General features: G+C 59.8%; 1 protein-coding gene across 3 annotated transcripts in view; it reads left to right on the forward strand.

Annotated features, from left to right (window-relative positions):
- Positions 1-1,918: 1,918 nt before the first annotated feature.
- Positions 1,919-25,917, forward strand: part of ABLIM3 (actin binding LIM protein family member 3) — a 42,270-nt gene continuing 18,271 nt past the window's right edge. For all 3 annotated transcript variants that reach the window (XM_063413477.1, XM_063413475.1, XM_063413476.1), the window contains exon 1: positions 1,919-2,423. In XM_063413477.1, coding sequence (XP_063269547.1) covers positions 2,411-2,423 — 13 coding nt within the window. In that variant the 5' untranslated portion in view covers positions 1,919-2,410. The remainder of the gene's footprint in view (positions 2,424-25,917) is intronic.

Below are 25,917 nucleotides of genomic sequence, written 5' to 3' on the forward strand. Positions count from 1 at the left end.
CCCTGAGCTCCACCAGGGCACCCCATCCTGCTGTGCAGCCCTCTGCAGCCCCAGCCTGTCTGCGCTGGAAATTTCAAGTTGCTCTAAAGGCAGCAAGTTAACAAGATTTGGAAACCAGGTCAGCGGAAGGAGCTCAATTAGCTGCTGAACCGTGGGGACCAGCTCACGTCGTGGCTGCTTCATTGACTCCTCAGATGGGTGTCATTGACACCACACACGTCAGTCTGGCTTGGTGGGGACCTTCCCTGAGGAGGGGACACCTGGACACTCATCAGGCACAGGAAACTTTACAGAGGGCCAAACTGAGTGCAGCCTGAGCCATCCCACTGTGCTGTGTCACAGAATCACCCCAGAATTATGGAATGCCCTGGGTTGGAAGGGATCTTGGAGATCATCCAGTTCCAACCCCATGGGCAGGGACACCTTCCATCAGCCCAGGTGGCCCAGAGCTCCATCCAACCTGACCCCAGGGATCCAGGGGCAGCCACAGCTCATCTGGGCGCCCTGTGCCAGGGCCTCCCCGCCCTCACAGGGAGGAATTTCTTCCCAGTATCTAATCTAAACCTCCTCTAAGGCCACTCCCTCCTGTCCTGTCACTACACGCTCTTGTAAACAGCATCTCTCAATCTTCCTTGTATCAGCAGCTCTGCTCCCCCCAGCCCTGCAGGAACCTCCAGGCTCCCACTCCCCCTGCTCGTCCTGCTCTTCCCTGACCCCTCAGGGGAGGGGACAGCCCAAGGGGACAGGCGGCAGGGCTTGCAGAGAGCTGGCAGCACCAGCCCTGCTCACGCGACCTGCTACCTGTCTTGTCACGTCAGCACCGACATCTGCTGCAAATAAAACAGCGAGAGAGAGGCAGAGCCAAAGGGCCTCTCTGAGCTGCTCTCCAGCCCCGGCAGCGCCAGGGACGCCTGTCACGCCGCATGAAAAACCTCTTTCATTAGCGGCAGGGCTGGAGCTCAGATCCTGGAATCACAGCAAGGATCACAGCCCGGGATCCCAGCACAGCCTCCCGGGGGCTCCGCAGGCGGGCGGGCACGGCCCCGGCTCTGCGGGCACCGGGGGAGCAGCCTGGGCATGGCTTTGTTCTGACAGACAGCGTTTCACCCACAAAACAAGGGGCTTTGGAGCTCTCCCAGGGATCCTGAGGTGCTGCCAGCAGGGAAGGCTGCTCTGATCCCGAGGGAAGAGCCCCTCTCCATCCTGCAGCCGTGCAGACACCCTTAGCTCCCTCAGCTCCCTTCCCCATCCTGGCGTGGGACAGACGCCCAGGCTGCCAGGACAGCTGCGGGAGGGAATCTTGGCACTGGAGGAAATCCAGTCCACTGCATAAACTGCATCCCTCTGTCCTGGGACAGCGTTCCTTGGATGCTCAGCCACGGCCAGGCTGCAGAGCAAACAGTGTGAGGCAAGCAGCGGTGGCACCCAGGGCTGGGCAGGGGATTGAAAACAGGGCAGCTGGAAGGGAAGGGCAGGACTGGACTGTGGACAGAACTGAGGGCAGGGAAGGGCAGGACAGGACAGGGCAGGGCAGGGCAGGGCAGGGCAGGGCAGCCAGCAGGACTGCAGCCAGGGCAGGACTGAAAGCAAGACAGGACAGGGCAGAGGGCAGGACTGCGGGCAGGGCAGGGCAGTGGGCAGAAGAGGACAGTGGGCAGGGCAGAGCAGGGCAAGGCAGGGCAGGGCAGGGCACTGCCAAGGCTGAGCATCCCTCAGCCGCCTCCGGGTCCTTGCAGGGATCCGTGTCCGTGCGGCCACCGCCCTGCCGTGCCCCTGCCCCGCCCCGGCCACGCCCTACCCGGCCCCGCCCTGCCCCGCCCGTGTCTCCCTGGCCGCTCGGGGTCTGCGGGCGGTGCCGGGGCGGTGCCGGGGCCGTGCCGGGGCCGTGCCGGGGCGGTGCCGGGGCCGTGCCGGGGCCGTGCCGGGGCGGTGCCGGGGCCGTGCCGGGGCGGTGCCGGGGCCGTGCCGGGGCCGTGCCGGGGCCGTGCCGGGGCCGTGCCGGGGCCGTGCCGGGGCGGTGCCGGTGCTGCGCGGCCCCGCCGCCGCTCCCAGCCGCTATAAGCGGGCGGCCGCGGCCGCGCTCCGCAGTGCATGGCCAAGCCCCGGCCGGCCCCCGCCGCTCCGCCGGGATCCTCCCCTGGGCCGGTCCCCTCCCCCGGGCCGGTCCCCTCCCTTGGGCCGGTTCCCTCCCCGCCGCTGCCAGCCGTGACCTTGGCATCCGCCGGCGGCGGGGACAGCCCTGGGGACGGCCGCCGTGGGATGCGTTAGGCGGCGGATCGCACGGGAATATTCCTCCCGGGAGAAGGAGCGCGGCAGCCTCCTCCCGCGGCAGGGGAGCGGCAGGAAAAGCGGATTTAAAGAGCATCTTTGCCCCTTTGTTGGATGAGAAGGACGGGGAAGGAGCGGCAGGATGAGCACTAGCAGTGAGTACGGCGTCCTCTCGCCTTGGCTGTGGGAACGGGGCTGATACCGCACCGAGCTGGCTGGGAGGAATCGGAAAGAAAATGTCATAACAGCGCTGACAAGCCTAGCGGGATGGAATTCGGGGTTATTTTCCTGCCTGCCTTCTGACAGGCTCTGGCTCGGCGGTGTTTGATGTGGGCTGAGCCACGGTGCTTATCTCCACGGAGTACTTTTCTTGGCTGGGATTTCTGGGGTTTTGGAGGGCAGAGCATCGGCTGAAATGTCGATACGCAACATGGTGAGAGGCAGCCAGGAGCGCTCTGACAGGCACAGCCTCACTTGCTGCTGCCTCTGCCTGGGAAGAAATGGATGTGAGGGGAGGAGGAGAAGGGTGAGGAGAGACCCAGAAACCTGAGCAAAGCACAGGTGCAATCCTGGGAAAAAAAACCCCAAACCCTCTGCAGCTGGGGGTGTGGGTGTTCCTATTGTGCGTGTGAGACAGGGACAGAGGCACTCATGCGCTGTGGATGAATTTCTAAAGGAGCAGAGCTCGGAAATGTGCTGCATAAGAGGAGAACTGGCACCAGGCTGCTCACTTTGCTCTGTGCCCTTGTTGGAAAGTCTGGGAAGATTGATCGGGGTTGAGCAAGCCACAATCAATTTCTTTTCTTTCAATTTCTTTTTTCTACCTGACGTGCTGTGTGACAGCTGTGCCCACCTTGCTGGCACGGCTTTGATCCCTTCCTTTAAAAGCAGCAAGTCCCTGGTAAAGGAGTTTGGCACTGATGGCCACCTGAGGGGCTTCCTCCTGGGATAATCTCCCCAGGGAAGCCCCCGTGCCCCTCCCGCGGGTCCTGGAGCTGTGTGAGGAGCAGAGCCCTCCCCCCCAGCACAAAACAGCAGAGCAACAACTTCTCCATTGCACTGGCGTGCTGAGGTTTCTCAATCCCAGGGCTTGGGGTGGTTCCCGAGCAAAACACCGTGAAAAATGCCTTGGCACGCTGCGAGGCAACAGAACAGGTGATTCCAGCTCTGTTGGGCTGTGTCAGAGGCGAGGAAACTTTCCAGGTGCCCTCTGCCCAAGCCACACCTGGGACAGGAGCGAGCCCCCCTCCCGGGGGAGCGGGGCCGGCGCTGCCTAGGTGGGAAACAATAGGGACTGATTCTTTCCGAGCCTGCAGGATCCTGATAACAAAGGGTCCTCCCTCCGCTCCTCTGGGGGAGCAGCTCGGGTCTGCTGCAGAGGACTGGTGGGATCAGTGGCCGCCGTGGTCAGGTGGGACCGCTGAGCTTCCTCTAAGCCAATTCTGCCAAATGCCTGTTGGTTCCTTTTGGGATTCCTTGCCAGCTCTTAATAGCTGGCTTGGCTGCTGCTGGAGATAAGGGCTGTTCATGGCACTGGCGTGTTCCAGCGAGCTGATTGTGCTGCAAAACTCCTTCACTCACATGCAGCGAGGTGCCAGGGAGCCAACCCGTGCTGCTGTGCCCTGGCTCACGGCAGAGGCCATCGGGCAGAGCCACGAGCCCCTTGGGAGCTGCTCCTCTCCTGCCACTGCCCGGCTCTGGGGCCCTGGGCACATCACCCAGCAGTGCCAGCAGCTGCCAGGGCTCTTGCCAAGCCCTTTGGGGGGCTTTGCACTCTTTGCCTAAGTTGCCATTACCCCGTTTTAAGTAGCCACGTGTTTTAGTCAAAGCTTGGCCACTCTGTGACCTCTCCAGGTCGCTCACTGTGCTGGGGGTTGGTGATTTATGGGCCACTCCAGGTCCCTTTGGGATCACCCCAGGGCTGTGCAAACCCTGCCGGGCGCTGGCTCTGCCCTGTTGGGCTCCCAGGTGTTTTCCCAGCAGCTGGAATGCCCCGAGCAGGGCTTGGATGCCCAAAGGCCGCTTCATTTGTGTTCCCAGCAGTGGCTCTGTGAGCCAGGCTGGGGTGCGGGGCCATCTCTGCCATCAGCACCTTCTGGGACTGCTGTGAACCCTGCCAAAATCCGCCTGGCCCAACTCTGGGCACCCTCCCCAGCCCTCAAATCCATCTGCCCATGAGGCACAAAATAACAAATCCTGGGAGCCTTGTGTCACTGCCACCTCTGTTTCACCCCCCTGGTGCCACCTGGCGCTGACCTGCCATGGCTTTTTGACCCCTCTGCTGGTGGCCAGTGGCTCAGTGGAGTTTGTGCCACTTGTCAGAGCTTCCCAGCATGGGCAGGTCTGCTGCTTTCATTTTTTGGCCGTTTTTTCCCCCAGGACAAGAGCAGACTGTGCGCAAATTTATGATGCCCAGGTGTGCCTGTGCCTGCGGGGCTAAAATTTTGGGGCTGGCACAGCAAGGAGGTGCACAGCTGAGGATGAAATGCCACCATCTGATCTGTGAATTCCCACCACTGCTTCCCATTCCGCTGGCTGCATTTTGTTAACGCCTCTCTCCTGCCTGGAGCTGATGTGAGGCAGGAAACCTGTGGCTGTGGGCCACGGCTGGCCCCCAGCCATGCTGCTGAGCAAATCTGTGAGGCCTCCAGGAGCTCTGGGCAGGATTTGCTGGGTTTATCTCTGGAGATGCTCCGTGCACAGCACTCAGGAGCCTCACCAGCCCTTGCTGAGGGGACAGGGGGCTGCTTGTCACGCTGGATTTGAAGACCCCATGTTGTCATCTGTCGCCTGATGAAGGCAGAGCCAGATGAAAATTTTGTATTTGAGCTGAAGAGATGAAACCAGTTGATCTCAGGCATAAACTCCTGTCCTGAGGCTGCAGAGCAGCTCAGGTGGCCCTGAGGGTGGCAGGGTGGGAAGGTGTCCTCTGCTGCTGCCGGGGTTCCAGGTGTGCAGTGAGGGTTTGGAGGGCACAGTGCTGGTGTTTACATTCATTAGTCTATCACTGCCTCTCACTAATTGGTTGCAAATGGATCCCTACCTTAGCAAACAGGTCTGTGGTGGTGCTTGGCATTTCCATGGGAGCTGGAGCTTGTAGGACCAACCCTTGGCCAAGAGAACATCCCTAAAAATCACCCCCTGGAATCTCCTCTCCCTGCAGCCTCCCTCGGAATCCGGGCAGGGGGTCTGACGTGACCGACGCTGTGTTTGTGCTGAAAGGGTTAAAGCTGCCACTGCCCCGAGGATTTCAGCCTCTGAAATGAGTGGGAAGAATCCCTTCTGCTGCTCTGGAGGGAGCCAGCAGGTCTGGGTGCTGCAGGTCCCTGGAGTGTCTGTGAGTCACCCGTGGGATTGGCACATCCTCCCTCTTGGCCCGGCTCCTCTGGGCTGGGAGAGGGGCTGCTGCCAGTCTGGGCACTGGGGTTGTCAGGAGCAGGGGAGCCCCTGCTTGTTCTGGGACCCACAAAGGACATCCCAGCTCCTGGGGAGGTGAAACCCTGCCGAGCTCCTGGTTTGAGCTGGGTTTGGCAGGACCTGGATCAGCGTGGGGTGATTGGTGTTGGTTCCCAGACCTGGCACCTTCCAGAGTCCCTCCTGTCTGCACCGTGCACCCCGGAAAAAGGAGGCCAGGATCTGATGGCAAGTCCACTCGGGGTGGGCTGAGCCATTTCTCCCCATCCTTGCAGCAGCTGGGAGCCTGCTGGAGCACGGAGAGCTCCCGAAGAAGGTTTGGTATGCCAAGTGGAAAGTTTCATCCCTGCCCATGCCACCCCTCGAATTCCTGCAGAGAGGCACCCCTGCTCTGAGAAGGAGCTGTGAGGAAAGGCTGGACACTCGGGAAGGGAGGCTTCCCAACAGATCCTGATGAATGCAGCATGTTTGCCTGGTTATTTTTGTCTTCCCTAAATCATGCTCGCTCTTAGATCGTGATCCTCTAAGCGTAATTACCCCGTAATCTGCAGGCACATGTGGTTACAAGGTGTTTACCAGCAAACTCCATTAAGGCCCTGTGTAATTAAAGAGGAATCCCTTGGTGCTGCACATCCCTGGCAGCCCCAGCCCTGCTCCTCAGGCAGGTGATTCACAGGTGTCCCCACCCTGCGGGGCAGCATCTGGGAGGGTCCTGAAGGAAGTTTTTCCCTTAGTTCAGAAATGCAGGGAACCCGGAGGGATCAGCCTGTTGATGTCATCATGAGCAGGGTGTTTTTCCAGAATCTGGGCACCAAGGGGAATTCCCAGACTCCCTGCCTACGTTTTAGTCCCCTCAGTACCCAGACTCTGACAAACAACCAGACACAAACCATTCCCTGTTTTCCCGGGCAGCCTAGCAGAGGGACAATCGCCCATTGCATTCGCTTTGCTGCCAGAGAATTCCGATCCCAGGCAGCAGCTCTGTCCCCGGGCTGGTGGATGGGCTCTGTCCTCTCTCCAGGCCTCATCCAGGCTCTTTCAAACCCTCTTTCCTGGCAGCTGGCCCTTGGAAGAGCAGGAGCCACGGAGAGCGGAGTGCGTGCTGGAAGGTCAATGGAAGCGATTGAATTCTTTCAGGGGCCCAGCGTGCTCCTCTAAAATAAATAGCACATTTTCTAATCATCCAGTGATGACTGGTTTAGCAGGATAGCAGCATTTGGGATGCCAGCAGGCTGATGGCACGAGTCTGTGTGCTGCTGCCTTTGCTGGGAAGGGGGGAAGAAAAACCCACCCAGTTCCTGCCAGACCCCGCAGCCCCATCGTGATGGGGCCATCACGAAGTGGCTGGGACACCTCATGCGATATTTTTAGTCCTTAAACACAGCAGTGCCTGAGCTGTGAGTGCTGCAGCACCTCCAGAAAGCCTCTGGGGGTGGAGTGGTCACGGCAAGAACCGGGGTGAGGAATGATGGAGAGTTTGGCAGGATGAAAGGGAGCGTGCAGGGAAGGGCCAGGTGCCTCGGGCTCAGGGATTTTGGTGCTGGACAAGGCTGGCAGCGGGATGGAAGCCTGGAGCAGGGAATTTGGTCATGCCAAGTCCTCCTGTGCCCAGCACCGCTGGAGTCAGAGAGGTCAGTGCATGCCTGGGGGATGAGAGCAGCTGGGATGCACTTCCCACAGCCCCCATGGGCACTGCTGCTTTCAGGGAAGGGCTGGTTGAGGTTTAACTGGCCCAGAGTGATCCCTCCCAGGAGCAGACTGGGCTGCACAGGTCCCATTTATTTGCTGGTGGCTCAGGTATTTGATAGGCCCCGGTTTCTCGGTGCATTTTTCAGCTCAGGTGGAGTTTTCTGAATGCTTTATCAGTATCAGCCCTAAGCCCTGGCCTGGGAATTGATGAGCTTTCTCCACTGCCTGGGGCGGAGAGCAGGAAGAAAAAGGAGCTGCTGCTGTGGTTTCCTCAGCCAGCCTGTCTGACCTTCCTTTCTTCTTACCCTTGCTGGCCTGGCAAGGTCTGCAGAGCCCCAAGGATCATTTGTTTTTCTGTTCGTGGACATTTTACTCCACTTCCATTTTGAATCAGCTTCTTTCCGAGTCTTGGAGAAGGCTCAGAGCTGGGGAAGTCCTTGTGGGAAGGTTTCTCTGAGGAGCACAGCAGTGCAAGAGGGGAGCAGGTGCTCGAGGTTTGAAGCCATCTCACAGGCTTCTGGTTTTTCTTGGCAACAAGTGGCACATTTTGGAGAGCTGTGGGGCAGGAAAAGCTTTGCTGGTGCCAATGCCAGCCTCAAAAACCCTTCCTCAAGCCAGCCTGAGTTGGAGTTCCAGGGTTTGACCTGTCCTCAGAGCAGGGAGTTACGTGACTGTTTCCCAGAAAAACAGGATCAGACAAGCCAAATGTAGAGCAGGGCTCGCTGTGAGCTCCCAAATCCACGTGCCAGGCGCTGTGAACAGCCCCCCTCAGAAACACCTCGCTTGTGAAAGCACCTTGCTGTCCTTCCCATCCTCCCAGCTGTGCTGCCAGCCCTGGGGATGATGGAATTTCCATGGAATTACAGGATGGCCAGCGCTGGAAGGGGCTTGAAGTTCTCGTAGCTGTGGGCAGGGACACCTTCCGTAGACCAGGGTGCTCCCAGCCCTGCCCAACCTGCCCTTGGACACTTCCAGGGATTGCTCTTGCTGGAGAATGGGAGCTATTTTTGAATCCTCTGGGGGACTGGGTGGGTCTTTGCCTGCCTCACTTGCTGGGACATGTGGTGGGGATCTCCCAGCCCCAGCTGCTCCCAGCCTGGATTCCCTGAGGGTCCTGGCAGGCCCAGGGTGGCTTTGCTTCACCCCTTGGCCAAGCCCTTCGAGCTTCAGGGGAGGAGGAGGGGGGAACAAAGCTGTGTGTGAAGCCATGCCTGAGGCACAGCGGGAGCTGCAGCCCCTCCAAGGCCCCGAGCTCCAGCAGAAGGGGGTTCCTCTCCCTGGCCAGCAGCAGGGCTGGATCAGGGCTGCCCTGCCCTGCCCATCTCCTCTGCACTGAATCCTTGAGGGCTCTTTGGAAAAAAAAAGGAGTAAAACCCCCTCTAGCTGCTCTGGCTGTGGCTGGGGCACTGTCAGATCTCTCTGACTGGTGTGGCTGCAAGCTCTGCGCTGGCCAGGATGCCCGTGGTGGCCACGGCACCAGGCAGGATGCCCGTGGTGGCCATGTCACCATCCAGGTGCTGGACTGGCAGGAAGGACTTGCAGCAAGTCCCTGTGGAGAGCAGCCAGGTGCTGAACCCAGCCACGGGAAGGTTCTCCTTGAAGCCCAACCCAAAGAAATGAGGGCTGGGCTGGGCAGAGGTGCCGGAGCCCCTCCAGGGCGGTGCAGATCCCATTTCTGTCAGCACCAACCCAAACGCAGCCCGGGTGGGGCAGCCAGGTGAGGTTGTGCAGCTCTGCCGCGGGTTTTCCCTCTCTCTGCTCCCGTGGCAGCGAGGATGGGGCAGAGGCTTCTCCGGAGGGCGGCTGGACCCTCCTTCCCCGCGGGGAGAGGGGCTGTCCCTCCCCCGTGCCCATCCCCCGCTGCCGCCTCCCGCGCCAGCTGCGCTGCTCGGAGGATGGAGAAGGTGGAGCAAGGTAAGATGAGCTCGCTCTCAGCTCCTATAAATCACCGACCGCGCCAGCCCGGCGTGGCACGGGCACCGGCACGGGCTCCTGGGCACCGGCACGGGCTCCTGGGCACCGGCACGGGCTCCTGGGCACCGGCTCCGTCCGTCCCGGGCACGCCTGGGCTGGGGGAGCGGTGCTGCCGGTGGCACGGGGCGAGGCATGGCATCAGTGCCCTGCGGGGACACAGCCCGGGCCCTGCCCAGCCCCAGCCCCGCTGGCACCGGGATCAGTGTCCCCACACCTGGCTGGCAGTGACACCTGTCACTGGAGCCAGCGAGGTAAAGCCATCCTTGCCCAGTGGCACAGATGTGCCAGCCTGCTTTTGGTTCGTGCCAGGCTGTGCCAGGGTGCAGGCAGCATGTGTGGGGTGTCTTTGGGGTGTGGGCCAGGTTTGTGGCCGGATTTTGGGACAGAAGGGGATGGCAGCTATTCCAAATGGGATAACCAGAGTTAGGAGGGAAAAGAGGGGCTTGTGGGGTGATGAGCATCAGGAAGACCTTGGTCCTGTCTGTCTGTCCAGGCTGTGCCTCTGGAGGCGGTTTTGCTGGAATTTCCCCACCTTTTGACCATGAACCAAGAAGCAGAGCAGCTTCCAGGGGTGTGGGACCGCCAGGGCCCTCCTCTCAGCAAGGAGCCACCCTTCGTCTGGTGGCAGCTGCTGAGGTGTGAAGCTGGATGATCCCAGCTTGGAGCCTTGGATCAGGGAGCAAAACCATCCCTCCATCCCCCCAGATGTGGCTTGAGAGAACCTGAACTGGTGTCCCCCCCATCTGGCCCAGCTGTCCCACTGGGAGAGGAGTGGGCTGGATGTGATCCTTCCCCTCTGGAAAAGGAGGAGTGGGCTGGATGTGATCCTTCCCCTCTGGAAAAGGAGGAGTGGGCTGGATGAGATCCTTCCCCTCTGGAAAAGGAGGAGTGGGCTGGATGTGATCCTTCCCCTCTGGAAAAGGAGGTGCCTGGATGAGCTGGCCAGGGAGAGCTGAGGCATTGATGTTGGAGTGGGGATGTTCTCCCCTCCCCTGCTTTTGAAAAAAAAAGGAAAGTCACTGCCTGTGTGGTGAGTTATGTGGTGATGACTCCTTCTGATGGGCTACATATAAAATCCCTTGCCTCCCTGAGGATGCTCCTCGTTGAAAGCTTTTATGGCATCTTAAAAATAGCCACAGAGGGGGAGAGAATGAGAAGATGGATAGGTAGGTGGATCCCTAATAAGGAGAGGAGAGGAAACAGCTCGAGAGGGAATGGAAAGACTTTGGTGAGCGGCATGTGAGCGGTGGCTGAGGGCGGGGGTGGTGTGGCCATACCGAGCCGCTGAGCTGCGTGCCCGGCAGTAGCAGGAAACCCTATAAAAAGCCAGCCGGGGGGATCTGTGCCCCACACGTGCTGGGGACGGGCCCGGGGTGGGCAGCAGCTCGGGCCGTGTCCCCCGCAGGCGCTCGCTGCATTCTACAAGTCGCTGTTAAAAATAATCCGTGCCCGGGCCAGCTGCAGCTGCTGCTCCTGCGTGATTCCCCAGCAGCGCATCCCCGCTCCTTCCCCGCCTCCCGGGGCTCGGCGAGGAGGAGGCTCCTGCATTTCCCTCAGGTGGCTTTTCCTGCATTTCCCTCAGGTGGCTTTTCCTGCATTTCCCTCAGGTGCCTTTTCCTGCATTTCCCTCAGGTGCCTTTTCCTGCATTTCCCTCAGGTGCCTTTTCCTGCCCTGCTGTGCTCCGGGAAAGGTGCCTGGAGCTGCATCTGCCCTGGCTTTGTGCTGCCTGGGATCTCACCCAGGGGTGACATTTGGGGTGCTGGGGCCGGGCCGGGGCTCAGGGAGGGCACAGCTCCCCGGGCTGGCTGCAGCACACAGAGCCCTGCAGGGGGACAGTCCTGCCCTGCCATGTGGCACTGCCAGCACAATGCCAGGACCTGGGGGGTGGCTCCAGACCCTGTGCTGTGCTTGTGGCAGCTCTCTCCATCCCTCGGGGAAGATTTTCCAGAGTGTCTCCAAGAAATGCTAATTGCTTTGGCTTCTCTGGGTACAGCACAGCCACTGGGCACAAAGGGCTCTTAGTCAGCTGAGAGCTCTGCCAGATCCTCCCTCTGGAGCCCCTGGAGAGCTGGTGGAGCCTGCTGTGGCCACTACTCATCCCCACATCCCCGGGTCCCCCCTTGTCACCAGGCTGGCCTGGACCTTTGGTCCCAAGTCACTGTGCCCTCTCTGGGCTGTGAAACCCCCCAGAGCCAGCCCCTGGCAGGCACAGTGTGGGCTCAGATGCTCCCCCTGTGCTGCAGGAAGGGTGGCTGCAGGGATGACCAGAGTTCCCCATGCTGGGAATGTGGCAGGGGCCATCAGCTCTGCTCTGTCTGCCCTCCCAAACCCCTGAGGTGCTGCTGCCCACCCCAGCCCTGCCCCTGGCAGGAAAAGCCCCGTGCAGGTGGCTCTGTTTGGTGCAGGCAGCTGGGAAACCCTCTTGGCTTTGCCTCTGCTCCAACTGCAGGGACAAAATGCTGCTAACAAGGCTCCTCTGTCACAGCCGCCAGCCTGTCACATCCAGGCCATCTCCCTCTTGCTTTCCTGTCTTTTTTATCTTTTTTTTTCCCCTCCCTCAGCTAGACAGGAGCCCAGGGCAGCAGAGGCTGTGGAGGGTTAGCAGTGCCCAGCTCCAGGGAATAGCGAAGGTGGGGAGCTCCTGGCTGATCCCTGTGGGTGGTTCTGAGGCAGCAGCTCCATCCTGGCTGGAGAGCGTCCGTCCCCCTCCCCACCTGGAGTGCTGCATCCTGCTCTGGGCTCCCAGCTCAGGAAAGCCTGGGAGAATTGGGATTGTCCAGCCTGGAGAAGAGAAGCTTTGGGATCACCCAGCTGTGGCCTTCCAGTGCCTGAAGGGAGCCTGCCAGGAAAGTGGAGTTCATTTACAGTGGAGTGACAGGACACAGGGCACGGCTTCACACTGGCAGAGTGAGGTTAGACTGGACATTAGGATGAAATTTCTTCCCTGGGAGGGTGGGCAGGCCCTGGCACAGGTGCCCAGAGCAACTGCGGCTGCCCCTGGATCCCTGGCAGTGCCCAAGGCCAGGCTGGAGGGGGCTTGGAGCAGCCTGGGACAATGGGAGGTGTCCCTGCCATGGCTGGGGTGGAACGAGATGAGTTTTAAGGTGCCCCTTCCAACCCAAGCCCAACCATGATTCTACCCCTGACCCCTGCTCCCACCTTGCCTGCCCTTGGCTGGGAGCATCCCATGGGTGTCCTGAGGGAGGGCTGGCCAGGAGGGGACACCTGGGGCTGGCCAGGAGGGGACACCTGGGCTGGCCAGGAGGGGACACCTGAGGTTGGCCAGGAGGGGACACCTGGGGCTGGCCAGAGGGGACACCTGGAGCTGGCCAGGAGGGGACACCTGGGGCTGGCCAGGAGGGGACACCTGGGGCTGGCCAGGAGGGGACACCCGCAGCAGCCCCAGCCCTCTGTGCCTGTCTGGCTGGTCGGGTGGCAGCAAGGGTCCCGCTCGGGCCACAGTTCTGTTCCCTTCTGTTCAAAGCAGGCAGGTTTTGGCTCACTTAACCAAAAGCACAACAAAGCCAGCGCTCATTTTCCCCCGCTGAAAGGGGACTTGTTCCCTGGAAAGTGCCAGCCCTGCCGGGCCCATTGATTGCCTGTTAATTGTCGCTAATGAGGAGCTGGTCGAAGTGGCATGCAGAGGCTCCTGGGGACAGACTGTCGCTTCGGCTTGGGAGGGACATCTCAGCGGGGAAGGCAGGCGCGACCTCGGCGTGGGTGAGCTGAGCTGCATGAATGGGTTTGTTAACGAGGAATGCTCCAATTCCTGTGCCCGCAGCTCGGGGGGCAGCGCCGCGCCCCGACTCGGCAGCAGCGAGGGTCAGAGAGGATCCCTGGTGCTTTCCTGCACACAGATGGGATTATTCACACATGGAGAGGTGGGATGGAGAGGGCTAAACCCGCCCTGCCCAGGAGGGAGTGATGCCTTCAGGTTTAGCTTTCTTCTTTTCCAGATTCTGCTCAGCATTGGTACAAAACTCTGAACTTCACAAACGTGCCAAAACTGGGCTGGAGTGGGAGAGCCCTGAGCTGGTGTGATGTGTGTGCTGTGACCCAAAATCCGAACCAACCTGCCAGTGCTGGGGAAGGGGAAGGTGCTGAATAACCTGACCCACCCATCCATCCATCCATCCGTCCCTCCATCCATCCCTCCATCCATCCCTCCGTCCATCCATCCATCCCTCCATCCCTCCATCCCTCCATCCCCTGAGGCTCTCTGAGGTCTGAGGGCTGCCTGGGGCTCCTCTGCTCTCTCTGGCAGGTGTCACCTCCTGTGCCACAGTGGGACATTCAGCCTGGCAGGGGGACAGGCCATGTCCTGGAGGGATCCTCTGCTGGGACAGTGGGAGGGGACAGCAAATGTCTCAGTGCTGCTCTCAGAGGGAGGCAGTGCTGAAGGTCATCCCAAGGGGAGCAGCCTCGAGGCAGCTCCATCTTCCAGCACAGCCTCTTTCCCTCCCCATGGCTCCCTCCTGCCCCAGCCTTTGCTCCATGACTCTTTGCCTTCCCTGCTTTTTTTTTCCCTCCACCCCACCTTGCTTTTCTCTTCCCTTTTGCTGTTTCTCTGCTGGCAGCTTTGTTCTCCTGGCTGTGTACTGGGGTTGCCATGGTGACTGCCAGAGCATCTCTGCATCCCACAGCAGTGGTCCTGTGCCTGCCCTGGCCGTGGCGAGAGGCAGGGCACCCTCCTGCCCCTCCCAGGGGGCATCTGCCCCCTCCTGCCAGGGGTGGAATTCCCTGGGGGACATCTCTGTGGCACATCCATGTGGGGAGAGGAGGGGACAGCGTGGGGTGGCCCTCAGCAGCTCAGGATGGAGCTGGGGAGCAGGGCTGGCTGCGTGGCACAGCTTTATTGCTGCCAGAAACATGCCAATAAAACCTTCAATAAATTATTTTTTTAAGGAGCAAACACGAGTGGAGGAAAACAGAGGAGCTGCTGCAGCACAGGGAGTCCCTGTGGGTGTGGAGGCAGAGCTGCTTGTGGCCTTCTGGTGGCGATTTGCAGATGACAGGATCTCCCTGCAGTGTCAGAATTGCTGGGCCCCTTTCAGGAGATAATTAGGATGACGTGTTATTAGCTGATTACTGGGGAAACATACATTTACCAAGGATTTATTCTGCAACCAGCATTAATCTCCTGTATAGCTGCTAAACCTCCATAAATAATCTGATTTTGATAATCAATTGCTATTGCAAGTTCCCCTATAAATCTCAATTAAATGCACATTTAACTCACATCAAGTTGCCAAATTTGCTTGTGCACGTGTGTCCTGCTGCTCGCCTGGGGCAGATGTCTGGGGATGTGCAAGCTCAAGTCTGTTTTTCAGACAGCCTGAGAGCAGAGTGGGCTTTGCCAAGGCAGAGCAGCCCCAGGAGGAGCACAGCTCCTCTCCCGGGGTCCCACGGGGAGAATCCAGCACATCCCAGCACATCCTGCTCTGCTCCCACACCGCTGGGCCTGGCTCTGCCCAGCTGGGTTGGAGTGAGGGCACCACGAGGAGACGTCCCAGGCAGGGAGACAAAATCTCCAAAATCCACGTGAGGGCTTTTGGCAGCATTGCCTGGGGTGGAAACTGAGACTGGCTTGGGCTTGCTGGAGTCCTGGCCAGCTATGGGCCACTGAAGTGACTTTTGCAGCCTCAGGTGGAGGGCTCAGAGCTGGGGACATCCTGCAGGGAGGAGGTGACCAGCAGGAGAAGGTGTGACCAGCAGGACAAGGTGCCACCAGCAGGACAGGGTGCCACCAGCTTTCTTTGGAGCTGCAAGGGGATTCTAGCCATGAACTGGGCTCTGTTTGCTGTTGGGGCCACAATGATTGATTCCATCTCCTTGGTTTTGTACCAGGTGCCCCTCGGGGAGGGCAGAGAGAGCTGGGGGGTTGTGGCAGAGCTCTGGTGATATTTTTCCATGCTGGGGACCTGCTGGGGGCATGGCAAAGCTCCTGCTGCCTGGGTTAGGGTCCTACCCTAACCCTAAACCTTAACCTTAACCCTAAACCCTAAACCCTAACCCTCACCCTAACCCCAACCCCACCTGCTGCACCCTCCTCTGCCACCCACATGCAAGGCCAGGTGTCTCCAGTGAACTCCCTGGGGGCTGGGGACAATCTTTTTAGGGCCATTACGGGCTCCATTTGCCGCCTTTAACAGAATTAGAGAGGGGATCACTGCAGATTAAGAAGCAGTAAACACCTCCTGCAGGGCCCCGGGAGGCTCTGCTCAGCCCCCCTCTGAGGGCTCTGCTCCATTTTGGGAATGCTCTGTGCCAGGGGGCTGCAGGGGTGGGTTCCAGCTCTTCCAGCATTTGCAGGGTTTGGCTCAGGAGGGCTCCAGGGGGATGAGGCAGTGCCTGGATGTGAAAGAGCTCCCAGTTGTTTCAGAGAGCACCTTCCCAGGCTGTGAGAGCACTTGCAGGAATCTGGGGGCAGCCAGGGAAGCTCCTGAGCTGTAATCCATCCCCTGGAATGGGGCTGGCTGGGGGCTGCTGCTCTCGTGCTGGTGGCATTGAGAGGGCTCTGTAACAAATATCCCTGCCCTGAAGCCTATTTCTGGGGACATTGTCCCCTGGGTGACGCCAGGGTTTGCTTTGCCAGCTGTCACCCCCAGCCCAAATTCCCATTTGGTTGCATTGATATCCACGCAGTGCCTCTGGATGGGGATTTGATTTCAGCTGGCTCCCCGGAGCAGAAAGAGTTAAAAATAGCAAATCCAACACCCCTCATTCCCTGGCTGTGACGCAGTCTCCCAGGTTGGAGTTACAATGCCGACAGGAATAGGGTTTAAAATAAAACAAGGGAGTGCTCTGCACTCTGCAGAAGGGGAGAAGGCAGCTCCAGCCTGGAGAGAGGACTGAGGAGCCCCTGGATGGAACAGGCAGGAGTTTGTCTCCCTTGCAGTGCCTGTGGCCAGGGAAATGATGCTGCACACACAGAGCGATTGGTGGGGGAACCCAGGAGGTTCTCAGCCCCCAGGAACCCACAGGAGAAGGCAGGGAGGAACGAGCTCAGTGCATCCTGCTTGGGAGCAGCTCCCCGAGGCTCAGCTGGGCACCAAACCCGGCCAGCAGGGCAGGGCTGTGCTGGATCCAGACTCCCTGGGAGCTGCAGGGTGCAGGCAGGGACAGAGCAGGCGGATCCTCTCCCAAAAGTGCTCCCAGACTCTGGAAGCAACAGTCTGCTGCAAGGTGGCGAGGTGCCAGCCTGGCTCTGCCTCATCCCACGGGGCTGCCGCTCTGATCTGGCACAGAAAATCCTAAATCCCCACATTTCTCCCTCTCAGACGCTGCCCTAGTTTAAAAAAAAAAAAAAAAAAAAAAAAAAAGTCAGCTCCTGGCTTTTCTTTTGTAATATTTTAAATATAGCAGCCTTTATGTCTCTGATGGATGCACCATATGTTTGGGAAACGGCGCCGAGATCCACCGGGCTGGTGGGTGGAGGTTAAGGGGAAAAAGCATTTCCACACGGGAAGCTGCAAACACAAAACACAGCAGCAGCAAACAGCAAATCCCTCCTGCAGCAGCCGGGAATAAGCTCCTTTCTGCCCTGCCTGTCTCCGGTGCTCATGTGAGCAGCGAGCCTGAATGTTTCCATTGTGTCACCTCCCGTCCTGGCCGCCCTGGCACTGCCTCCACGGTGCCCAGCAGGAGATGCCACCATCTGACAGCTCCTTTGGCCTCTCCCTCCCTCAGAAAGCCCCTCTGCTGCTTTCTCTTTGGGGTTTTTAGGGGGTTTTCAGCTGGGATGGGTCCCCTGTGCTCCAGCTCGCCCAGGCTGCTGCAGCTGTGGCTGGGGGAGGTGGTGGTGGGTGGCTTTGGCAGCAGGGGACAGTCCCCCCGGGCCCCCTGCACTCCCACACAGCCAGGACTGGCTCCCAGCACTGAACACAGCCTCTGTTGAGCAGGAAATCTGGCCTCAGCAAAATGATGAGCTCAGGCTTTTCAGCTTCTGGCCAGGACCTCAAGTTTAGATTCTTCTACTCCGCACATCCCTCAACTTCAGGACCCAAGTGGAGCCCCTTGCGTGGACCCCCCAAAACCTGTCCAGCTCAGCTGGAGCTGAAAATAGCATCCTGTGGGCTGGGGCTGTGTCCAAGGCTCCGGCAAGGCCACCCCTCCTGCTCTGGCTGGGTGAGCTGGCTGGGGCTGCCCCACTTGTCACAGCTCAGGAATCCAGTCCAGGGGAGGGGATGGACTTTGGCCAGAGCCGGGCTGCCAGGGGGGCTGTGTCCCTCGAGACCACCCTGCCAGGGCAGCAGGAGGGAGGCTGGGGTGGCCCAGAGCTCCTGCAGGCAGTGGCAGCTCAGGTCTGGCCCCACACTCGAGGATGGGGTGCAGTGGGGGATGTCACAGGACCCCTGAATGCTTTGGGTTGGAAGGGACATTAAAAATCATCCCCTGCCATGGCCAGCGACACCTTCCCCTACCCCAGGCTGTTCCAAGCCCCACCCAGCCTGACCATGGGGTGAGCACAGTGCAGGAGGGCATGGGGGGATGCCCTCCAGATGTTCTTGCCCTGGAGGTGTGGGGCTGGGACTGTGTCCCCTGCGTGTGGCAGGGCACAGGGCAGCTGCTCCCAGGGACTTGGCCGGACACTGGCTGCGGTGTGGGGTCCTCCAGAGCTGCTCCTGCAGCCCCTGGGACCCACAGAGGGCCACCAAGCACAGCCACGTGTCACCCTGACTGCTCAGACGGATTTGTGCTCACCCAGATCCCTGTCCTGGGGTGTTGTGTCCCTGTTCCCAGATCCCTGTCCTGGGGTGTTGTGTCCCTGTTCCCAGATCCCTGTCCTGGGGTGTTGTGTCCCTGTTCCCAGCCCTGCTCTTGTCCCTGGGCACATCACCCCCCTCATGTTCCCCTCACTCCTGCCCTGTTTGCTTGCATGCACAACAGCTCAGGCCAGAGTTTTTAAGCTGCACCAGATGTGAGGAGGAAATCCCATCTTCAGCCTCTCGGCAGGGTCCCCTCCTCAGCTGCCTGCACTGAACCTTCCTGCAGCCCAAAGCGCTGATCTGGGGCGTGCTGCACATCTGCCAGGGCTGCAGGAGCTGCTGCAGCTGCAGCAAACGTGGGAGGTGAGAGGGCAGGAAGGGGTTTGTGCCTCCTGCCCTGCTCCTGGCAGTGTTGGTGCTGGTTTTATGTGCAAAGGGTTGGGTTTGTGCCACACCTGGTGGCACTGTCCCCTGTGGGACAGCCCCGTGAGCCTGAGCTGGTGTCAGAGCAGGATTCCAGCGCAGGGCTGGGTGCAGCTGAAGCCCTCGCAGAGGTTTCAGGAGGGGATTGCAGAGGGGCAGTGGGAAAGTGGCACAGGGGGCTGCTCACAGCTCTTCTGGGGACCCCCCCAGCACAGGACCTGCCACCCCTGTGGCTCCTGTGGCAGCTGTGCTGTCCCCTCCTGTTGGGCACAGCCCCCTGCTCCGGGCTCCTGCCCTGGGCAGCCGTGCACTTCAGCAATCGTTAATTAAAATGCAATCTATCCTTTCTCATCCTCTCCCCAAGACACCGAGAAGTGCTAAGACATTCTCAGGGATAATAGGGAGGGGAATTGAGCAGTTCCTGGGAAATCTGAGCACAGCCTGTCTGAGATTTATGGCTGTTCCCAGAGCCTGCCGGGCTCTCCATCTCCAGCCCCACAGCCTGGAAATACCAGGACTGCTGGGAATTCAGGGGGAATTTCCCCATGGAAAGGGCGCTCAGGCCTTGGCACTGCCCAGGGAGGTTTGGAGTGCCCATCCCTGGAGGTGTCACCTGGAGGTGGCACTCAGTGCTCTGGGCTGGGGATGAGGTGGGGATGGGCACAGCTTGGACTGGATGGGCTGAGAGGGCTTTTCCAGCTGAAATAATTCTGGAATTCTGTGGATAATCCTTGTAGAGAGCAACTCATGGTGCAAACAGTGTCAGGAGCAGAGCTGGGCAGCAGCCAGGAGCATTTTTCCCTAAATCCCAGTTCCATCCTGGCTGAGGGTCCTGGCATGGGCAGACAGGCAGCAGCCTCTTTTGGGGGTCCCAGTCACTCCCAGTTTGCAGCTCCCAGCCATTCCCAGTCTGGGGTTCCCAGTCATTCCCAGTTTGGGGGTCCCAGCCATTCCCAGTCTGGGGTTCCCAGTCACTCCCAGTTTGCAGCTCCCAGCCATTCCCAGTCTGGGGTTCCCAGTCATTCCCAGTTTGGGGGTCCCAGCCATTCCCAGTCTGGGGTTCCCAGTCACTCCCAGTTTGGGGGTCCCAGCCATTCCCAGTTTGGGGTTCCCAGTCACTCCCAGTCTGGGCTGTGGAGCCCAGAGCTGTGCTGGGAGTGGCTCCCGTGGTGTCTGCAGAGTGCCAATCGTGTGAGCAGCAGGAGCCCTGGCTGCAGCTGCAGTTCCAGGGGATCCTGTTGCCATGACAAGCTGTACAGGAGTTATCCAGGAAAAAAAAGATCCACTCGGGGATGGGAGGAAGGCTCCAGCACAGGGATCCTGTGGGAATCACTGGTGCAAGGAACTGAACACTGAACTTCTGATCTTGCAGGGTGGAGAGGTTTGAGTGTCCTTCCTGCTGTGAGGGAGGATTAGGAGAAAAGCAGAGCAGGCTCCAACTCGAAGGGTATAAAGGCAGATTTCTTAACACACACTGAAAGAAGGGAATGGGAATCAAAATGAAACTTTCAAAAACTCTTCTCCCTCCTCACAAACTGTTCACTTTCCCACTAGCAACAAAAGGAGACAAAACCTGTGGTTTTCAGTCAGCACACAGGGTTACACACCCAGGGTCTCCTCCCCTGCTCCAGCCCCTTCCTGAGCTCTGGGCCCCCCAAATTCCCACACCTGGGGGTGCAGAGCCACACTCCTGTCCCCTCATCCTCCTCCACTCTCCACGCTGGGTCCTTCCAGGAGAGGGAGGGTGTCAGTTCTCCCAAACAGCAACGGGAGGAGAGGGAACGGCCTCAGGCTGGGCCAGACGAGGCTCAGGGGGGACAGCAGCAGGAATTTCCCCATGGAAAGGGAGCTCAGGCACTGGAACTGCCCAGGGAGGTGCTGGGAATGCTGAAGGGGACACTCACCCTCCTCTGTCATTGCAGCCCTGTGTGTGAAGATGTGCACAGGAGCTTCCCATGGTGCTCCCCAGGCCCTGCCAGGCTGGGAACTCTTGGGATCCAGTGGAATTCCTGGGATCCAGTGGAACTCTTGGGATCCAGCGTGTTCCCTGGCTCTGCACAGCCCAGGGTGTCCCTGCCAGGCTGGGGCAGCTCAGGAGCCCTGTTGTGCCTTTCTGGTGTCTGCACTCAGACCATCAAACCTCCCTGCAGCTCTGAGAACTGGAGAAACAACTTCTCCCTCTCTTTTCTCAGGAATCTGGGAAAATCACAGCAGCAGTCAGTGCTTCCAGCAGAGCAGGCTGATCCCAGATCCCTCACTGGGGACACCCGAGGGTGCTGCTGGAACGGGGCTGGGGGCTCCAGCAGGGCATGAGGTGAACCCAGCCAGGGCCCAGAGGGGATTTTGGGTTTCCCTGGCACATTCCAGCCCCGCCTGTGTGGGAAGTAAACATCCTGCAGGCAGGCACGGGCAGCTGCCTGCAGCCAGGTCAGCATGGGAAGGCAATCACGGCTTCCTCCACACTCATTTGGGGAATAATTTCCACAAACGCAGCCAGGAGCAAATTCTGCTGTGCAGGCAGGACCCTGGCTTGTTTTTGTTGTTGTTGTTTTCCTTCTATCCTCTTGGTTTTTCCCCTTGTCTCCTTCCCTCCTTTGTCTCTCTGAGTGTTTCTGGCCTCCCTCCTCTCTTTGTGTCCCCGTGTGACCCAGCTCCCACTCTGGCACAGTGCCCTGCCATGCCCTCAGGGTGCTTTGGCACCTTTTTGGGCACCTGTGACATGCAGCCACACTCGCTCCAGTCCTGCCTCCAGCTCCAGCTGAAGGGTGTCCCCTCCCTCCTGTGATGCCAGTGCTGGCCCAGCATCCCCAGCCCCGTGCCCTCTCCCATGGTGGCGTGTGCCACTCCTGCTCCTGGTGCCATCCTCAGGGCCCCCACGGCTTGTGTGAGCCCTGTGTCCCCCTCAGTGCAGGGCAAGGGGCCAGCCTGAGGCAGGTGGGGGCAATAATTGGTCCTGATCTAATTAGGGCGGGATTAGGAGCTGTGACAGTGGAGGGTTTTTAGCTGTAAGCCACAGATGGCTTTGGCTGGCAGGCAGGAGAGGCTGGCAGGGACTGAGGGGGTTCATAATCCCGCCTGGAACACACTCTGAGCTGGCTGACAGCTTTGGGAACAGCCCAGGGTGAACTGGGTGGTCCCCAGTGCCCCCAGCCCAGTGTCCCCCACTGCCAGGGCCTGTCCCAGCCCAGTCCTCATGGATTCAGTGCAAACCATGGGAGAAGCCCTGCAGGCTCAGACTGCCCCACAGCAGGTCCCTGTCCTCAGCCCGGCTCAAAAATGTAAATATTCAATAAGGAACCACATGATGCTTCTGGATTTTACTGAGGGGGAGGATCAGGAGAGACAATCTTTTGTCCAAAGGTAAATCTGGCATCTTCTCCTTGATGGAAATGGGTTTTATCTGTGGGAGCTCCACGGGGAGCAACGGCCTGAGCACTGAGATGGCTGTGCAGGGTCAGATTCACCACCAGAGCTGAGATCCCAGCTGCTGCCCCCTTCCTTTATTCCAGGGGTGATTTGCCTGATCCCTTACCCGGCTCCCTCACCCTCTCTGTTCTGCTGGCACCCCCAGTGTCACCTCCTCAGCAGGGATCTGGGGTGGAGCCGATGGCCTCGAAGGTCTTTTCCAACCTGGTCAGTTCTGATTCTGTGTCTGGCTCGCTCCCACACGCCGGGGTCACGGCAGCCCCACCGGGCACAGGCTGAGGCTCTCCTTGCTGAAGGACCAGCATCATCTGGCTGCCAGCCCACCCTCCCTTCCTTCCCACGGCGTTTGCACGGCTGTAGCCAAGCTCTGGCCGCTGCAGGGCAGCAGGCAGGAGCCTTTGGCCCTGCTGCTGATGAGAATCCCATATCCCGTGGCCCTGGAGTTCCCACCCTTCCTCTCCGGCCACCCCTGGGACACGGCACAGCTCCTGCCTGGAGGGGAAATCCTCCCGCTCGCCCTCACCTCCCCCTTGGAGCCCCCCTGGATCCCTGTTCCAGCGGGGGCATTGGGGGGTGCAGGTTCCTGGGGTGCCCCCTCTTGTCCCTAAACCCCAGCAGAGGTTTCTTCTCGCTCTCTCTGTGCCCCCAGCCCGGCACGCCGTGTCCCATCCCCGCTTCACCCCGGCCGCTCCCTCAGGCTCCAGCGCTTCCAGCAGAATTCCTTCCTGGCCAGTCACTGCCGCCCCTCAGCCCTGACGCCTCCGGGGCTGCGGTGCTGGCAGGGCTGGGCTTCCTCTTCCTCAGCCTCGCCAGCCCCTCTCCCAGCCCCAGAGACGTGGGATCGGCCCTTCCCGGGCCCTGCCAGCCGTGCCCACCGGGAATGCCCACCGGGAATGCCCACCGGGAATGCCCAGCTTTTCTCACCCTCCCCACCGGAGCTGCATCCCACCCAGCCCGTGCTGCACTGGGGGGCTCTGAGAAGGGGATTTCCAGCCTCAGGGACCCTGCAGGGAGTGGGGAGGGGATCTGCTCTCTGCCAGGCAGCAGTGGGAAGCACTGGGAAGCACTGGAAAGCAGTGGGAAGCTGCTGGAAGGGAGTTCAGCCCCATGGAGATGTGAAGTTTACTGCCAGCATCATCTGCACTGCTCCCCCAGCATCCAGCTGACATCCAGCATTCCAGGGCTGGATCCATCCCATGGTGACAGCCACAGCTCCCTACACATTCCAGGGCTGGATCCATCCCATGGTGACAGCCACAGCTCCCTACACATTCCAGGGCTGGATCCATCCCATGGTGACAGCCACAGCTCCCTACACGTTCCAGGGCCTGGATCCATCCTATGCTGGCACCCCCTTGCTGTAGGTGCCAGCTCTCAGTCCCTGCATCACCCCTGGCACCCACCAGACTCAGTTTCCCATGGTGGCACTGCCTCTCCTCATTAATTTCAGGGTGAATGATTTGCTTTTGCACAGTCCCCTTCACCTGTGGCTCTCCCAGCTCTGTGTAAATATTAATTACCAGCAGTTAATGAAGCCAGGCACGCCCGTCTTCCTGTGGAGATGCTGTGTCACAAACATGCTGGCAGCAGGGCTGGGTGGGCATTTCCAGCTGCCTGTGGATAATGATCCAAACCCCACCTGGAGCAGCTTCTCCCTGACAGACCTTCCTGGAGGGCCAGTGGAAGGGGGAAATAGCTCGGAAAATAGCATCACCTGCTCTGGGGCCACTCAGGAAGGATGGATCTTTAAAAATGCCTCTGGGTGCTCGTGGAAAGCTGCTCCAGGTTAGCTGTGGCTTGGGTCCGTGGGGCTGCCTGGGGGGAACCCCAGCTGCTGCTGGAGCTCGTTCTGAGCCCCCTTGGGGGTTGTGCCCTGTTATTTGTGTCGGTGGTGAGCAGCAAACCCCCCAAGGCAGATGGAAATGATCCCCCGTTACCCCTCCACTCCTGAAGTGCTCAAAGTGTTCCAGAGGCTCAGCATTTCCCCATCCTGCTGCTGCTGCCCGGTGAGGGCTGGGCTCTGGGCAGGAAGAGCACAGGAAAACAAACGAGGTCCTTGACCCTCCCGAAATGAAGGAGGGGGAATTGCACAGGGGGATTGCACAGGGGGATTGCACAGGGGGATTGCACAGGGGGAATTGCACAGGGGTGCACAGGGGTGCACAGGGGGAATTGCAGACTGTGAGCTCGGAGCAGCCCTCGGGCAGGCTCCCTGCCCCTCCCAGGGGACAGAGCAGCCGTGGGGGCTGTTTGGGGCCGTACCCCTGCCCAGGTCCCACCCTGGCTGTGCACAGCCTGACCCCGTCCCTGACCGGAGGTGCCACCTTAATCCGGATCAGTGGCAAATCTGTCGAGTGCCCACGCAGCCCCGCGGGCAGGTCCCTGCCTGGCTGCACCCACGGCCCGTGGAGAACCAGCCAGGGCACGGGCACAGCCCCACGGGAGCCTGGCCCTGGGCACGCTTTGCCCTGAGAGCGGAGCACAAACGCGGGAATTGTCGGCCCAAACCCGCTCCGAGCAAACTGGGGGCAGATTATGGCATTCCTTGGGCAGCTCCCACCCCCTCTGCATGCCTGCTGCAGCCCAGCCTGCCGGGCCGCTAATGCTACTTACATTATTAGTGGATTATTTGGGTGTAATGAGCTTTGCCCCGCTCAGCTGGCCCTGTGCTCGGGGCTCTGGGGTGTGTAATACTTCCTGCACAGGGCCACGGGGCGGGCAGCTGCTGCCTGCAGCACAGGCACACAATGCACCAATGTTCCTGCACAGAATTCCAGCCCGGCCTTGAGGTTAAGCACGGCCCGGGGAGCTCTGGGCAGCGCTGGGTGCAGCGGGAGGGGGGTGGTGGTGCCCTGTGCCAGCTCCTGCCCCGTCCCCACGGGCACAGCCAGCAGTGATGGATCAGATCCAGCCATGCCCGTGCTGGAGCACGGCTAAAAGCATCTCTCCCATCCTCAGCTCCTTTTCCTCCCATCACACCGAGCAGGGCCTTGGCGATGTGTTGCTATGGACACCAGGAAGTTTTCCCTGGAGACCAGAAGCCCGCACTAAGCGATGCCTGCATGTTCTGACACAGATTATTGTTATTATTTTTGTCTTCCCCCTTTCTTTATTGTGGATGTTTAGGTGTGGATGAAGTCCTGGCTTTCCCCCCCACCCTGCCTCTGTCCTGCTTTCCTCTCCCAGCTTGGTGGATTTCCATGGCTGTGTCCCAGGGCTTGGCTTCGTTCTGGGCCAGGGTGTGAGCAGTGGGTGCGTGGGAGGAGGTTTCAGCTCTGTAACTCTTGCTCTGCTGGAGACCCCTGCAGAGAAGATCCCTGATTTATCACAGCCTTGGGAAATCCTCTTGGTCCCCTCAGGGAGCTGCAGAGCTCCTGGGCACCCGTTACCACCAGTAACCATCAAGGGAGGTGCTGGATTTCCAGGGCTGGTGTCTCCTGGGTGGGGGTTCCCTGCTCCCTTTGTTTTGTTTGGGACCTCAGAGTGATTTAGGTCCAGACTAATTAGTCTCTGCTGGGCTAGCTCCAGGCCTGGCTCCCATTTTGTCACTCTGGTGTCCTTTAGTGCCTCAGGTACCTCTGAGAGCTCTTGGCTTGCAGGGAAGGGAAGTCCCAGCAGCTCCTGGAAGTTCTTGGAAGTGCAGGCTGGAGCTTGAGCTTTGCAGGAGGGCACTCAGAGCCCGTTCCCAGCAGCTCCAGGGATGGAGCTGTGCTCTGGGAAGTTCAGCCCATTTCCCTGAGGGAAGCAGCGCTGTGTCTCTGGGCACTTGGCACAGGGAATGGGATTGGACTGTGGCACAGTCTCAATGTCATTTTGACTTCTCCTGCTTGGCTTTTGAAGCCAATAATGGGCTGTTTCTGTTCCCTGTCACTTGATCTGCCCCTCGGTGAGCGAGGAGCCTCTGATGAGTGATCTCCTCTGTCCTGTGCCCCTTGTCCCCTGCTCTGCAGGGACTTCACAGGCCGGCTTTCAATCAGCTGCTTCTCTTGTTCCTGGGAATGCAGTTCAGCACCG

Source organism: Prinia subflava, chromosome 16 (assembly GCF_021018805.1).
Source record: "Prinia subflava isolate CZ2003 ecotype Zambia chromosome 16, Cam_Psub_1.2, whole genome shotgun sequence".
Lineage (NCBI taxonomy): Eukaryota > Metazoa > Chordata > Aves > Passeriformes > Cisticolidae > Prinia > Prinia subflava.